Below are 16877 nucleotides of genomic sequence, written 5' to 3' on the forward strand. Positions count from 1 at the left end.
AATAAAATCAAAACAAGATGTGGGGGGCTGGAGCGATGGCTTAGCGGTTAAGGTGTTTGCCTACAAACTCAAAACCCCAGGTTTGATTCCCCAGGGCCCACATAAGACCCTGGCACGGCCTTATTCTCTCTCTCTCTCTCTCTCTGAAATAAATAAATTTTGGGTTTTTTTTTGTTTTGTTTTTTAAATATTTTATTTTTATTTATTTACTTGAAAGAGAGAGAGAAATACAGAAATAGGCAAGTAGACAGAGAGAATGGGCGCACCAGGGCTTCCAGCCACTGCAAACGAACTCTGGATGCGTGTGCCCCCTTGTGCATCTGGCTAACGTGGGTCCTGGGGAATCGATCCTCGAACCAGGGTCCTTAGGCTTCACAGGCAAGCGCTTAACCGCTAAACCATCTCTCCAGCCCCCTAAATTTTTGTTTTAAAAAGGTAACATAATCCTTGTGCTCTTCACATCCCTGAAGGAATCATCTTTTTAAGATCATCATATATAGCCAGGCACGGTGGTGCACGCCTTAAATCCCAGCACTTGGGAGGCAGAGGTAGGGGGTAGCCATGAGCTAAGAGGCCAGACTGAGACTACATAGTGAATTTAAGGTCAGCCTGAGGTAGAGTAAGACCCTACCTCAAAAAAAAAAAAAAAAAAAAAAAAAAGATTGCTGAAGACTCCACATACTTGGGCTGCAAGGCCACTGAGAAATCCTGCTAGAGCTGATCTGATAACCTCCTCCTCCATGTATACCAGCTGACAGAAAGCTGGAAGAAGCCATTCTGCATGCAGTTCAATAGGAGAAAGAGAAATCACCAGTGAAGATACTCAACAGTAGTACCCATATGTATTTGCAAACATAAAGAAGACTGAGAGTTGAGAATGGTGGATGTGCATGTGTACTTTGCGGGCCTAGGCAGGAGAGCAAAAGTCCAAGGCCAGGGCTGGAGGGATGGCTTAGCGGTTAAGGCGTTTACCTGCAAGCCTTATATTTGGCCAGCCAGGCCAAATGAGCCAACAGGTGCAATAGTGACATGTCTGTCATGGGGGAAACCAACTGTCCTCTAATTGGACTAGAGGCCAACTCTATGGGAGGGAATACATCCCTGATACTGAAAACTTAAAACAGGGGTAGTCATGAGCCCTAGGAGTATAACGTCTGCTGCTCTATGGCTAAATGTATATACTATGTTTATCAAACTGCCCAATAAGTACTTCCCTTAGTGTTCATACCCTTATATTAATGCTACTTTCACTTTTGGTAGAGAATCTTCTCTTTTCAGATGGCAGTGACCTTGGGATGACTCAGAAGGCATCATGGTGCTGGAAAGAAGTGACAGGAGTGTTCAGCACTGCAATATCTCTATCACATCTTCTAAGGCCCAGGGTCTATTGCGGAAGAAGTGGCAGAAAGAATGTAAGAGCCAAAGGAAGGGTAGGACTCCTTACAACATGCTCCCTCCAGACACAAAATGGCCTGGATATCCATGACCTCACAGTGCCTGACACTACCTACACAAGACCATCATAACAGGAGGAAAAGATGATGACATCAAAATAAAAAAGAGACTTATTGAGAGGGAGAGAGGATATGATAGAGAATGGAGTTTCAAAAGGGAAAGTAGGGGGAGAGAAGGCATTATCATGGGATATTTTTATTTATTTATTTATTTATTTATTTATTTTTATTTGCTACATGTTCCTTTATTGAGCATCTATCTGGCTATTAAATGTATTAGGTCCCAATGGCTTCCATACAACTAGGAGAAAGATTTACAAATACCTAACATAGGAGTCTAAATAAATTCTCATGCTAGTAATCAAATACAAACTTATTACTTAACCCAACACAAAGATGTCTCTTTATAATTTTGACACTAAATATTATAAAGTATAAATTAATGATTTTATGACATTTTTAAAGAAACTTTACCTTAAATATTACAGTAATAAAATAAATGGCTAAGTACAAGAATAATATTATATATACGTATATTGCTTTCAATAACATCAGAATTTGTCCTTGTTTCAGCAAGTTCTTGTGCATTAGTTTATTTATTTATAAGCAGAGAGGGAGAGGAAGAATAGTTCCAGCAGAGCCTCCAGCCACCTCAAACACACTCTAGCTGCATGTGCCACGTTGTGCATCTGGCTTTGCATTGGGTACTGGGGAACTGAACCCAGGCCCCATCAAGCTTTGCAAGCAAGTGCCTTTAACTGCCTCCAGGCATCCCTCAAAAGCAGAGACCCAGCCTAATCCACTTCACATCCCCAGGGCGCAGGCCCAGTCTGCACAGTAAGGGCTCAGTAATTGTGAAAAGTCATGACAGGCACAGATGGGTAGAAAGGGATTCTTCCCTCTGAGTTCCAGAAAGCCCACCAGCCCTGGATTCCGAGCCCACATACAACCTCTGGGCTGTCTCCCTTCCAGCTTCTGATGCTTTTTCTCATCTCTTCACCTGTTGGAAGGATTTCTCTTCTTACTTTCTCCTTCCCAACTCTTTCTGGTGTCAGGAAGGAGGAAAATCAAAGGCCCACCCCTTAAAAGCTTATACTTCATACCAAGCATACCCAAGGAAATAAAAATCAAGCCTGGGATTTTTTTTTAAGTGTATGTATAAAGCACAGATATAATACATAAACAGATATATAGTAAACATATGATATTAAAACCTATAATTAAAGCCAGGTGTGGTGGCGCATGCCTTTACTCCCAATACTCCAGTTCAACCCAAGCTAGAGAGAGACCCTACCTTAAAAAAAAAAAAAAAAGGCATGAAAAAAGAAAGATAAAATAGAAGTAGTCAGGAAGAAAAAGTTAGCAGGAATGGGAAGGGGCTAAGAGAGGTAAGGTAATGGTGGTTGAATATGATCAAAATATATTATTATGAAATTGTCAAAAATAGGGGGTTGGAGAGATGGATCAGCCATTAAAAGAACTTGCTTGTAAAGCCTGCCAGAAAAAATTCAATCAATTCCCCAGTACCCATGTAAAGCCATATGCACAAAGTCATACATGAATCTAGAGTTTGTTTACAATGGTTAAGAGGCCCTGGTGTGCCCATACTCTTTCTCTGCTTGCAAAGAAACAAAAGTATTTTTAAAGTTTTAATTTTAAAAGTAATAAGGTGGACAGTGACTGAGGAAGACATCCAACTTTAACCTCTACCCACCACATCCACATATACACATGCAAGTGCATCTGCACACACGTGTGTGCCACACATATACAAACATACATATATCATGTATGCACACCACACATGTACACAATGGAAGGAAAGAAGGAAGGGATAAAGAAAAAGCAATTTTAAAAGAAAAAAATCTAAGAGGCCAAGAAGGAGAGCACTACCGAAAAGAAATTTCAGTTCGAGGCCACCCTGAAATTCCAGAGTGAATTCCAGGTCAGCCTAGACTCGACTGAGACCCTACCTTAAAAAAAAAATTTTTTTTTTAAGCCAGGCATGGTGGCACACGCCTTTAATCCCAGCACTTGGGAGGGAGGCAGAGAAAGATAGGAGGATCGCCATGAGTTTGAGGCCACCCTGAGACTACATAGTGAATTCCAGGTCAGCCTGGGCTAGAGCGAGACCCTACCTCAAAAAAAAAACCAAAAAAACAAATAATAATAATAACAATAATAATAAAGAAAAAAATTAAAAGAAAAGAGCAGGGTGTGATGACGTACTCCTTTAATCCCAGCACTCGGGAGACAGAAGTAGGATTGCCTTGAGTTCGAGGCCAGCATGAAACTACATAGTGAATTTCACATCAGCCTGGACCAGAACACAGAGTGAGACCCTGACCTTGAAAAGCAAAAAAAAAAAAAAGAAGAAAAGAAAAAGAAGGGGCTGGAGAGATGGCTTAGCGGTTAAGGCACTTGCCTTGCCTGCAAAACCAAAGGCCCCAGGCTCGATTCCCCAGTACCTACAGAAGCCAGCTGCACAAGGGGCACATGCATCTGAAGTTTGTTTGAAGTGGCTAGAGGCCCTGGCATGCCCATTCTCTCCCTCTCAATCTCTCTCTGCCTCTTGAGAGGTAGAGGCAGAATGATTGCCACAGTTCAAGGCTGGTCTGGTCTGCATAGTGAGTTTCAGGCCAGAATAATAACCCTGGAGCTCCCAGAAGAACCCGGGAGGGAAGGCTAACTGCAGGAGGCTCCGGGGAGCAAGTGAGGGCCACTGTGGACAAGGCATACTTTATTGCAGTAAGGCTGTGCTCTATTTAGAAGCGTTCTAGAGGCATGGAGCCACTTAAAAGTGGGTCAACCTGGACTGGACCAGAGGCTCCGGGCCCGGGGGTGAAAGGAGAGGTCGTGGTTGTGTTGTTCTTTGGTGACGTGGTTATCCTGTGGTCTTCTCTTGCCACGGAGCTCTCCAGTCTCTGAGGGTCCTGTGGTATGCTGGAGTGAATGAAGACCAGGTACACGATGCCTCCTATGTAGGCTCCCAGGATGGGTGCCACCACTGGCACCCACCACCAGCTGCCCCCATCCCTGCAAGAAAAAAGACAGAGGCCTGCTGAGGGGGCTGACGCCCAGGAAGGCGCTTTTGTAGTGTCTTCTACCTCAGGTCAACATAAGATTGATGAGCAGAGAAGTTGCTCTGGGGCCCCTCTGCAGGGCCCCAGCCAGCCTCGGCTGAATTCAGGGACAGGATGTGCATTTGGCAGAACCTCAGGACCCACCCTACTCCCCCGGCCACCTAGGCACTACGCAGGTCTCTCCTGCGCTGCTCCTTAGATGGCACCACCTCTCTGCATGGAGGGGACCCCACAGAAAGCCCCCAGGAACGGGAGCTGCCGTGGGCAGTACCTGAACACCTGGTTGCCCCAGCCAGCGATGAAAGTGAAGAGACGGGGAGGCAGGTCCCGGGACGGGTTGATAGCATATCCTGTGTTCATGCCTAGGGACACCCCAATGACACAAACGAGGACGCCTATCACCAAGGCTTCTGTCCCTTTCTGAGCTGGGCTATTGTGCTGGTCCGTGATGGCAAAAATGCACAGCTGGAGCATCCCGGTCAAAAACACCTGGGGAGGGGCAGTTAGCTCAGTGGATGAGCACTTGCCTAGCAAGCGCAAGGCCCTGGGTTTGGGCCTCGGCACTGAAAAAAATAATAGTAATAAATCACAAAAGGACCAAAAAAACAAGGGGACCAAAAACACCTGGGAAAAAGAAGCTGCGGGGCCCCACTGGGGACTGAGTCATCATCCCAAAGCCCAATGCAGTGGCAGAAACATGGCTTGGAACAGTGCCCCTCCGGGATTCTCGTGCCCCCTTTATCATGAGGGAGGCTTGGGGTAGGGGCGCTCTAGACCACTGACCTCATCCAGGAAGCCCCGCCACACTGACATGTGTTCAGGAAGGTAGGTGGCAAAAATGTTGGCAGTGGCTTTGGGACCTTTCACCAACAGGTCTCCACCTGCAAACTGTTCAATGGCCGCTGTGGAGACAAAGATTGTGCTAAACCAAGGGATTCCCAGAAAGGGATTGTGTAGGGTTGGAGGACTGGAACCTCCTCACTGGCTTTACTTTGTTAGGTTATCTTTTTTTCTTTTCTTTTTCCTTCTTCCTTCCTTCTTTTTTTTTTTTTTTGAGGTTGGGTCTCATTCTAACCCAAGAGGTTAACCTGAAACTTACTCTAGTCCCAGGCTGGCCTTGAACTCACAGCCATCTTTCTACCTCAGTCTGCCAAGTGCTGGGATTAAAGGCTGGAAAGATAGCCTAGTGGCTAAGGCACTTGCCTGTGAAGCCCAATGACCCAGGTTCAATTCCCCAGGATCCATGCAAGCGAGATGCCTAATGTGGCACGTACATCGGGAGTTCATTGCAGTGGCTGGAAGCCCTGGCTCACCCATTTTCCTTCTCTGCCTCTCTCTCTCTCTCCAATTAATAAAATTAAATTAAATTAAATTAAATTAAATTAAAAGTTGTGCTCCACCATACCTGGCTTTTTTTTTTTTTTTTTTTTTTTTGAGATAGGATCTTACTAAACATACAGTCCTGGCTGGCCTGGCACTTGCTATGTATTTATTCAGGCTGGCCTCAAACGTTCAACAGTCCTCCTGGCTCAGCCTCATTATGCGTGACAGTCTGCTAGGCATTTCTGTGTTTTTACGGACTAGGTCACCAAGCTTGAATCTGCCCATATTTCTATTTCTGAGGGAAGGGCTGGAAGCCAAATGCAAGCCAGGAAGAACACTCACTGTAGAAGAGGAAGTAGATGGAGGCAGAGGCCGAGAAGGAGCCCAGGAACTGGCCCAGCACATACACGGGGAGCTTCTTCCAGGGCATGCGGCCCAGCGCGCAGTTAGCGAAGGTCACGGCGGCGTTCATGTGGGCCCCTGGTGTAGGGGTGAGCGTGGTGGGAGAGTAAAAGCAGAAACAGACAGAGATGAGTAATGCTGACAGCCACAACACCAATAACTAGTAAAGGCGTGTGTGACGGAGTGTATTCTGTGAGGAGAGCTAGCTCCTTTAACCCTTCAGTGATCACTTGAAGCAGGGACCACATATCCATTTTCAGGAAAGTGAATTCTTTTTTTTGGTTTTCCAAGGTAGGGGTTTCACTGTAGCCCAGGCTGACCTGGATTTCACTATGGAGTCTCAGGGTGGCCTCGAACTCACAGCGATCCTCCTACCTCTGCCTCCCGAGGGCTGGGATTTAAAGTGTGCGCCAGCTCGCCCCGCCAAAAGCGAATCCTTTACCTAAGATGTCTCAGCGCGTCAACACGGTAAATGGGCATGACGGGTATGAGAAAGACATGGGCAGCGGGCAAGAGCTTCGGAGGCAGTCTCCTCCCTACAGGTGACCATCGCGAAGGATGAGGCACCAGCTGTGCCAGAGAAGGGGCCTGCTGGTGGTGCCAGGGAACAGCTGTGTGGCCTGGGCTGGGCTAACTCACCAGAGACGCCGCCTGCCACGTGCACTCCCATGGTGACTCCGAAGCCAAAACCCAGGTTGACACCGAGAAAGCTCCCGTACTCTTTATCTTTTAGAACCATATGGGCCACCGAACCAAGGCCAAACACCTGCGGGGGAAGGCTTCTGAGGGGGCTTCCTGCCCCAAAGCCCCAACCACAAGGTTCAGGGCTCAGTTTTCACTCCTCACTTTCCCCTTACCTTGGGCCTCCCCAGCATTGCCTGTAAACGCCCGCTAGCATGTCTTCTCCCTCCAGAGCCCTCTTTCATGATCTGCCCTGCTTTGCCCTCAGAGAGGCCTCTCGGGCCTGATGTCGTGAGTAGTGGGCGGTGGGGATAACAGGACAAAATAGCAGGCAGAGGCCAGATCTGTGACCTCGCTCAACCCCAGGTGCTCCTGAAGTCCGAGAGTGGAGCAGGGCTTCAAGAAGCGCATGGCCTCAAAATCCCTGGCTCTAGCTAAACGCAGATCGCAGCCTCCTGAATGGCTGGGGCTTCCGGGACACATTACTGTATCTAGGCAGAAGTGACTTGGCTCAGAGAGCATTAGTTTTTGTGACCCACACAATGCAAGCTCTCCACCACTGAGCACACTTCCAAGTGATGGAGATCAGGTGAAAGGAACTGATGGAGACTGGTGGATGCTTGGCCAATTGGGTCATATTGTTTTGAGCAGAGAGCTTTAGTATGCTCACAGCTTCAGTATGCTGAGAGCTAGGATGGAAACAAAGGAGAGGCAATAAAGGGACAAAGTTCTTAAACTTGGGAGTTGAGGTGACTGGCACAAGACAGAGGGGCCCTCCTGGGAGGAGAGGATCTGTTTGGCTAGGGCCCAGAAGAGATGGGTAGAGAGACAGAGGGTGAGGAGCTAGGCGCAACAAGCCCATGTGATGATTTTCCCTGTCAAGGAACAGATCTAGTAATTTGTAAGAGAGAGACAGAGAAAGGCAAAGAGAGAGAGAGACAGACAGACAGACAGAGGACAGAGCAGCTTCAAGAAATATAAGAAAGGAGCCGGGCGTGGTGGCACATGCCTTTAGTCCCAGCACTTGGGAGGCAGAGGTAGGAGGATCACAGAGAGTTCGAGGCCACCATAAGACTACATAGTGAATTCCAGGTCATCCTGGGCCAGAGTGAGACCCTACCTCCAAAAACAAAAAAAAAAAAAAAAAGAAAAGAAAAGAAAAGAAAAGAAAAGAAACGAAATATAAGAAGGGGGTGGGAGAGATGGCTCAGAGGTTAAGGTGCTTGCTTGCAAAGCCTAATGGTTAGATTCTCCAGTACCTATGTAAGTCCAGATGCACAAAGTGACATATGCATCTGGAATTTATTTGCAATAGGTAGAGGAACTTATATTTTCTCTCTCTCTCTCTCTCTCTCTCTCTGCTTGAAAATAAATAAATGACAATATTAAAAAAAAAAAAAAAGAAAAGCCAGATGTGGTAGCACACGCCTTTAATCCTAGCACTTGAGAGGCACAGGTAGGAGGTTTGCCAGGAGAGGCCACCTTGAGACTACATAATGAATTCCAGGTCAGCCTGGGCTAAAGTGAGACCCTACTTTAAGCAAAGCAAAACAAACAAAACAATGAGCTGGTTTTTGAGCAAGGAGACTGCAGCAGAAGACTGGAACAGCAGGAGAGGCGCGGAGCTGTGGGGTAGGGTAGGGCTAGGCCAGCTGACAGCCTGGGGGCCCAGCAGGTGGAGGGACCAGCGGGCTGAAGACTGAAGCCCCATTTTCATTCCCCCATATCAAAACATTCATGGTGCTCTGTTTTTGTTGTTTCGTGTATGTGTATGTAGGGTACGGGTGTGGTGCTGCGTGTGCACATGTCTACAGACGCGCATGGCCAGTGCACATATGTGGAGGCCAGAGGAGAATGTCAGGTGCCCTCATCACTTACTGATCCAAGTATCTCCTTGACACAGAGACTCTTCTCCCTCAACTCAGAGCTGCTGTTTGCAGTCAGTGAACTCCAGTGATTCTCTGGTCTCCACTCCCCACAGGACTAGGGTTACAGATGTATATGGCCACACACAGCTCTGTATGTTTGTTTGTTTTGTTTTTGTTTTTGAGGTAGGGTCTCACTCTAGCACAGGCTGACCTGGCACTCACTCTGTAGAGTCAGGCTGGCCTTGAACTCACAGCAATGCTCCTACTTCTTCTGGAGTGGAATGCTGTGATTAAAGGCAAGCACCATCATGCCAGGCCATGCCCATGTTTTCCAATATATATTTTATTTATTTATTTGAGAGAGAGAGAGAGAGAGAGAGAAAGAGGTAGAGACACAGAGAGAATGGGCGCACAGAGAGAATGGGCACACCAGGGCCTTCGGCCTTGTGTGTCTGGCTTACGTGGGTCCTGGAGAATTGAACCAGGATCCTTTGACTTTTTGCAGGCAAACACCTTAACTGCTAAGCCCTCTCTTCAGCCAGATGCCCATGTTTTTAAACTTAGGTCTTCAGGCTCACACCCTTAGCAGCTGAGTCAACTCCCTACCCACCCCACTGGCCTGTTTGTTTTTGAGACAGTGTCTTGTTATGTAACTCAGAGTGGCCTCAAACTTGTGGCAATCCTCCTGCCTCAGCTTCTGCTGTGCTGAGGTTAAAGGTCTGTGCCTCTCACATGCAGCTAAGCCATTTGCTAATGATAATAGATGAGTGAGTGAAGTCCACATGCCCATTTCAGGGTGACCGACTGGCAACATAGCACCTAATCTGTGCGGTACACAAGGTTCGTTTGGGTAACTTGGTTTCAGCTGCTCTTGAAGACTAAGAAGCTCAAAGCCAGTTGGCCTTGGTTCCAAGCTCCATTAGCAGGAGCAGAGACAATTACACTTTTAACGCAGATAGAGGCCACAGCCATCAGCACCCTTCCATCAGCCCCGGTAATGTGCGTTTTCAACCCTTGCCCAATGGCTCACGCTGAACTGCGTGTACAGGGCGCAGATGGCTCCAGTCCCTCCCATTCCTGGTCAGTGGATATAGCCCAGCTCATCAAAGCCATCCCCCAGCCACCAGCAGCCAGGAAGCCAGCGCTGAGGACAGCAGCCTTGGCGGTGCTACAGTGGAATAGTCCATTTCCCTTGTCACAGCTGTAATAAATGAGGCCCAAGGTCACACTGGCCATTTTTGACAGAACCTTTACCCTGGTGATTCACTGAGCTTCCTATCAACTGAAAAAGTCCCCACACTTCTTGGCATGGGACTGGTAACTAAAAATAAAAACACAATGTCCTACATAAGCTTAAACTTCATAAAATTCTTTTACAAGCATTACTTCCCTTCTCATGGAAGATCAGTGTGGTGAATGTTTTTACTCCTACTCCACAGATGGAAAACAGGTTCAGAAAGGGGTCTTAAGCAGGGCATGGTGGCACATTTAATCCCAGCACTCAGGACGCAGAGGTAGGAAGATCACAGAGTTTGAAACCACCCTGAATTCCAGCTCAGCCTGGGCTAGAATGAGAACCTACCTTGAAAAACAAAAAACAATGGGAAGCAGAGACATAGTGAATTCTAGGTCAGCCTGAGCTACAGTGAGACCTTACCTCGAAAAACCAAAAAAAGGGGGGCTTAGCAGTTAAGGAACTTGCCTGCAAAGCCAAAGGACCTAGGTTCGATTCCCCAGGACCCACCCACATAAACCAGATGCACAAGGTGGCACATGTGTCTGGAGTTCACCTGCAGGGACTGAAAGCCCTGGTGTGCTTATTCTCTCTCTCTCTCTCTCTTTCCCTCTCTCTCTCAAACAAATAAAATAAAGTTTATAAAAAAGGAAAATCAAAAGAAGGGGGGCGATGGTTCTTGAACTACCCCAAAACCTGAAAGCAGCTATAGGAGATGTAACAAACCAGTCTTAGAAAGCCTGCCAGATAGAAGTAGCATCACTGTTAGTTTGAAGTCAGCTTAGGACTACAGAGCAAGTTCCAAGTCAGTCTGGGCTAGAGTGAGACCCTACCTTGAAAAAACCAAAGGAAGAAAGGAAGGATGAAAGGAGTGAGGGAGGGAAAGCAAGAAGAAAGGAGGGAAGGAGAGAAGGAGGCAAGGATGGAGGGATGGAAGGAGAGAGAGAGGGAAGGTAGGGAGAGAAAGCAAGAGAGAAGGAAAGAAGCTGAGGGACAGAGCAAACAGGTTAAGGAGCAAGACTGACATTTGACTGGACTGGATTTCATCTTGTCTTGAAGTGTGAATTTAGGCAAGTATTTTTTTTAATTTTTATTAGCATTTTCCATGATTATAAAATAGGCAAGTAATTTAATCTCACAGAGCCTGTTTCCCATTTGTGAAATGAAGATAATAATACCTATCTTACAGGACCATTATACAGATTTGAGAAGATGCTGTATTTAAGGGGCTTACAATCATGTGTTTGGTATGCAGTAGGTGCACAATGATAATCTAAAAATGAAGAAGCCTACCATGATGGCACATACCTGTAATCCCAACACTCAGGAGTCTGAGGCAGGAGGATCTTGAATTTGAAGCCAGTGTGGCCTATATAGCAAGACCCTGTCTCAAAAAAAAAAAAAAAAAAAAAAAGGGACGAGGAGAAGGGCTTGGGGTGCAACACAGTGACACAGCACATTCTCAACATGTGCAGGCTCTGGGTTTGATTCCCAGCACTTCAAACAAACAAAAAAGAAGGCCAGGAGAGATGGTTTACTGGTTAAAGTGCTTGCCTGTAAGGCATAAGGACCCAGGTTTGATTTTCCAGGTCCCACATAAACCAGATGCATAAGATACCACATGCATTTGGAGTTTGTTTGCAGTGGCTAGAGGCCCTGGTGTACCCATTCTCTCTCTTTCTCTCTCTCTCTCCTTCCCTCTTGCTAATAAAATAAATACATAAAATAAAATCAGGAAAAAAGAAGGCCAAAGCCAGGCATGGTGGTGCATGCCTTTAATCCCAGCACTTGGGAGGCAGAGGTAGGAGGATCATCGTGAGTTCGAGGCCACCCTGAGACTACATAGTGAATTCCAGGTCAGCCTGGACTATAGTGAAACCCTACCTCAAAAAACAAACAAAAACAAATTAAAAAAGAAAAGCTAGGAAGGAGATAAAAAGGGAATAGAAAGGGAGTGGGGGAACTTAATAAGATGGTATTGTATATATGCAAATAGAAAAACGGATTATTGTGGGGGTAAAAAGGACTCAGTGAGGTCAGGGGAAGATATTGAGTAAAGGAAAGGTGGGGGAGGGCTAATCAAAATCTAAGAGGAGGCTGGAGAGATGGCTTGGAGATTAAGGTATTTGCCTGCAAAGCCAAAGGATCCAGGTTTGATTCTCCAGGGCCCATGTAAACCAGTTGCACAAGAGGACACATGCATCTGGAGTTTGTTTGCAGTGCATGAAGGCCCTGGCACGCCCATTCTCTCTTTCTCTGCCTCTTTCTCTGTATCAAATAAATAAATAAATTATATATATAAATCTAAGGGGACATAAATAAATCATATGGAACCTACTTTTTTGGACAATGGAACACTCAGAAGCCACAGATTGGTATTAGAAAATTTTCAGTGCCAGGGATGGGATACCTTCTAGTAAGTTGTTAGCCAGGGAGGTCCCTGATGCCCCCAAAGTATTACAGGCCATTGCTGAGGCCCTTGGCTTCCCACCAGGAATAGATGGTAAGACCCTATTGCTGAAGACTCCACATACTTGGGCTGCAAGACCACTGAAAAAGTCTGCTAGAATTGAGCTGATGACCTCTTCCACATAGACCAACTGACAGGAAGCTGGAAAAAGCTACACTGCATGCAGTTCAATGGGAGAGAGAGAAATCACAAGTGAAGATACTCAACAGTGGACACTTCAAGCCTTATATTTGGCCAGCCAGGCCAAATGAGTCAACAGGTACAACAGTGGCATATCTGTTATGGGGGAAATCAGCCACCTTATAATTGGACTGGAGGCCTGCTCCATGGGAGAGAATATATCCCTGATACTGAAAACCTACAACAGGGGTAGTCACGAGCCCTAGGGGTGTAACATCTGCTGCTGTCTGGCTAAATGTATATACTATGTTCATCAAACTGCCCAGTAAGCACTTCTCTTAATGTTCATATTCATTAATGCTACTCTCACTTTTGGTAGAGAACCTTTTCTTTTCAGATGGCAGTGACCTTGGGATAACTCAGAATGCATCATGGTGCTGATAAGAAGTGACAGAGGAATGTTCAGCACTGCAATATGGCTATCACACCTTCCAAGGCTCAGGGTCCATTGTGGAAGAGGTGGCAGAAAGAACATAAGAGCCAAAGGAAGGGTAGGACTCCTTACAACGTGCTCCTCCAGACACGAAATGGCCTGGATATCCATGACCTCACAGTGCCTGACACGACCTATACAAGACCATTATAATAGGAGGAAAAGATCATGACATCAAAATAAAAGAGGGACTTAAAGCCAGGCGTGGTGGCACATGCCTTAATCCCAGCACTCGGGAGGCAGAGGTAGGAGGCTCACTGTGAGTTCGAGGCCCTACCTTGAAAAAAATAAAATAAAATAAACCAAAAGAGAGACTGATTGAGAGGGGGAGGGGATATGATGGAGAGTATGGTTTCAAAGGGGAAAGTGGGGAGAGAGAGGGAATTACCATGGGATATTGTTTACAATCATGGAAGTTGTCAATAAAAAAATAAATTAAAAAGGCCAATTTGGACAAGTATCAATGCATGTGGGAAGTTCCTATTTCCCTATGAGCTCTCCAAGGAGACACCCTCTGGCCTCCCAGGTTCCAAGGTTTAACAGCCCTCATGGTGCTGGAATGTCTTGTCATAAATGAATTACTCTGCCCTGGATTAAGGAGGGACAGGAGCAAGCTATCCTCCCTACAGCTCAGAAGCCAAAGCCAGCGAGGAAGAGGGAAGGAGCTTGGAGAGGGGGTGGGCAGGGAGGAAAGAGCTGTTAGAAGCCATCAGAATGACAAGGGACCAACCATGTGCACTACATGGGCGCTGGGTACTGGCACTTGCCTTCTCACAAGTCTGCCAGCTTGATAAGTGTAAGCTAACACCCTGAACCGTTAACATGCTCACAGACCATCACAGCTGGAAGACAGCAAAACCAGAGCTCAAACCCAGCTCCAAAGCCCAAAAGGCTGGATTTGACACACTTCAGATCTGGGAAGACAGGCCAGGAGCTAGGGAGCCTCCTGCTCAAGGCCAGCTGTGGACTCAGTGTCAAGGTCAGGATGTGAACCCAGGTATCCAGAGTGCCTTTGGCATATACTCATTTAGGAACTTCGCCTCTTTTATTTATTTATTTGAGAGAGAGAGAGAGAGAGAGAGAGAGAGAGAGAGAGAGAGAGAGGCAGATAGAGAGAAAGAGAGAGGGAGGAAGGGAAGAAAGGAGAGAATGGGTATGCCAGGGCCTCTAGCCACTGAAAATGCATGCATCACCTTGTGCATCTGGCTTTAGGTGGGTACTGGGGAATTCAACCTAGATCCTTTGGCTTTGCTGGCAAGTACCTTAGCCACTAAGTCATCTCTCCAGCCCAAGCCTCTTCTTATTCTCCTTTTTTTTTCTTTTCTTTTTTCTTTTTTTTTTTTTTTTTTTGGCTTTTCGAGGCAGGGTCTCACTACTCTAAGCCAGGCTAGCCTGGAATTCACTATGTAGTCTCAGAGTGGCCTCAAACTCACTGCTATTTTCCTACCTTGGCCTCCCACATGCTGGAATTAAAGGCATGCACTAGTATCCAATATTCAACCACCTCCTGGATCTCCCACTGGGAATCTTATATGTGTCCAAACCAATTTCACCTCTGGTCCTTTGCTGGGCCCTACTTCACAACAGCCCCTCAGAGTTCACCCTCTACCTGTTGCTTGCAAAGTCTCCTTGGTGCATCTTCTACAACTCTTCATTCACCTTCACCATCCTCGCTCCATCACCACTCCTCTCCACTGTCCATCAAGACAACAGCCTCTTAAGCCAGGGTGGCACATGCCTTTAATCCCAGCACTTGGGAGGCAGAGGTAAGAGTATCGCCATGAGTTCGAGGCCATCCCAAAACTACAGCGTGAATTCCAGATCAGCCAGAGCTAGAGTGAGAACCTACCTCGAAAACTTAAAAAAAAAAAAAAAAAAAAGACAACAGCCTCTTGACTAGATCTCCCCACTCCAGCCATTCCTGCTGCCTAAGTCCTACACTATTATAAAACAAAGTCTGTGGCTGAGGAGGTGGCTCAGTGGATAAGACCCTTGCCTGCAAAGACTAACAATGACCTGGGTTCAATTCCCCAGTAGCTACATAAAGCCAGATACACAAAGAACTGCTTGTATCTTGAGTTCATTTGCAGCAGCTGGAGGCCCTGGCATGCCCATTCTCCCCCCCCCCACTCTCTCTCTCTCTTTCCTGTCTCTCTCTGCTTGCAAACAAATAAATAAGATGGGCATGCCTTTAATCCCAGCACTTGGGAGGCAGAGGTAGGAGGATTGCAGTGAGTTCAAGGGCAGCCTGAGACTACATAGTGACTACATTATCTCAGGTCTGCTTGGGCTAGAGGGAGACCCTACCTCAAAAAAATAAAACAAAATAAACAAATAAATACCAAGTCTAGGGCTGAATATATGGCTTGGCAGTTAAAGATGTTTGCTTGCAAAGCCTGAAGGCCTGGGTTTGATTCCCCAACTACCCAGGTAAAGCCAGAGGCGCAAAGTAGCACATACGTCTGGAATTCATTTGCAGTGGCAGGAGGCCCTGCAAACCTATACCCACTCACTCACTCTCTCCCTCTTTCTCTGTCTCACTCTCAAATAAATAAAAGTATTTTAAAAAATCAATCAAAAACGAGCCAGGTGTGGTAGTGCACGCCTTTACTCCAGCACTTGGGAGGCAGAGGTAGGAGGATCTCCATGAGTTCAAGGCCACCCTGAGACTATGTAGTTAATTCCAGGTCAGCCTGGACCAGAGAAAAACTCTACCTCAAACAAACAAACAAACAAACAAAAAAGAAATAAAGTTGGGCATGGTGGCACTGGCCTTTAATCCCAGCACTTGGGAGACTGAGGTGGGAGGATCGCTGTGATTTAAGGCAAATCTGAGACTCCATAGTGAATTCCAGGTCAGCCTAGGCTAGAGCGAGAGCGTACCTTGAAAAACCAAATAAATAATAAATAGCCTTCAATGTCTTCCCCATTGCCCTCAGATTGATTCTCAAAGCGTGACATTGGGGATTTCTCCCTCCCTCCCACCTCTCTCTCTATCATTTTCTGGGATGTTTAATTTGAGATAAATTCTCACTGTGTATCTGGCTTGCCTGGCACTCATTAAGTCGACCAGACCAGCCTCAAATGTGCTTCGCTCCTCCTGTCTCAGCCTCTCAAGTGCTGGGATTAAAGGTGTACACCACCACGCCCACTCATCAGTCTCTCTCTCTCTCTCTCTCTCTCTCTTTTTTTTTTTGGTTTTTCAAGGTAGGGTCTCACCCTAGCCCAGGCTGACCTGGAATTCACTCTGTAGTCTCAGGGTGGCCTCAAACTCACAGCGATCCTCCTACCTCTGCCTCCCGAGTGCCCTGCCATACCCATTCATCAGTCTCTTTACTCGGTTTTCCTCCATGCTCCCTGATCCCCTGGCCCATAGTTGCCCTCTATGCTGGCATATCATGTGCCCACAAAGGCTTGATGAAGAATGCTTATCTCCTCACTCTTCTCTGCTTCTGTTCTGGGCTTTGCGGGCTCAGAGGCAAGGAACAGAACCATGTGACCCAGGGGTTCAGCGGAGGGAAGGAGTTCATGGACTGCTGCATGCCCTGCCCACGCCCACTCACCATCATGACAAAGGTGCTTATGAACTCCGCCAGGAACTCTCGCACCATCTCGCTCTTCAGCACTGCTTGTAGCCTGGAGTAAATGGGCCTGGAGCTCATGGTGGAATTTTGAGTGGGCCTGAAGCGGCAATCCAAGCCCAGGGGCAGAGAGAAGACTCAAGTCCACCTCCTGTCCGTCGGCCCTTC

The 16877-nt window shown here is 46.8% G+C and overlaps 1 protein-coding gene across 2 annotated transcripts; it reads right to left on the bottom strand.

Moving 5' to 3' along the window:
• Positions 1-3922: 3922 nt before the first annotated feature.
• Positions 3923-16851, bottom strand: Aqp7 (aquaporin 7). Of its 2 annotated transcripts, none has more exons than XM_045131419.1 (6): positions 16692-16851; positions 6902-7028; positions 6203-6340; positions 5321-5439; positions 4809-5026; positions 3923-4512 (listed from the first exon to the last, which is right to left on the bottom strand). In XM_045131419.1, the coding sequence occupies exons 1-6, from the start codon at positions 16788-16790 to the stop codon at positions 4260-4262; spliced, it is 954 nt and encodes a 317-aa protein (XP_044987354.1). In that variant the 5' UTR covers positions 16791-16851; the 3' UTR covers positions 3923-4259. The 2 variants fall into 2 exon arrangements, with proteins under 2 accessions (XP_044987354.1, XP_004658546.2); XM_004658489.2 differs by having other exon boundaries at positions 3923-4490; positions 16692-16846.
• Positions 16852-16877: the final 26 nt, after the last annotated feature.

This window comes from Jaculus jaculus, chromosome 1, assembly GCF_020740685.1.
Source record: "Jaculus jaculus isolate mJacJac1 chromosome 1, mJacJac1.mat.Y.cur, whole genome shotgun sequence".
In the NCBI taxonomy this organism is placed as follows: Eukaryota; Metazoa; Chordata; class Mammalia; order Rodentia; family Dipodidae; genus Jaculus; species Jaculus jaculus.

What these genes read in the sequence shown, in the direction of transcription:
- Aqp7 (XM_004658489.2), bottom strand. Translation starts at nt 16,790, where the DNA reads ATGAGCTCCAGGCCCATTTACTCCAGGCTACAAGCAGTGCTGAAGAGC. An exon ending in TAAGCACCTTTGTCATGATG is followed by an intron (nt 7,029 to 16,691) that starts GTGAGTGGGCGT and finishes CTTCCCCCGCAG; the next exon opens with GTGTTTGGCCTTGGTTCGGT. An exon ending in CGTGGCAGGCGGCGTCTCTG is followed by an intron (nt 6,341 to 6,901) that starts GTGAGTTAGCCC and finishes CCCCTACACCAG; the next exon opens with GGGCCCACATGAACGCCGCC.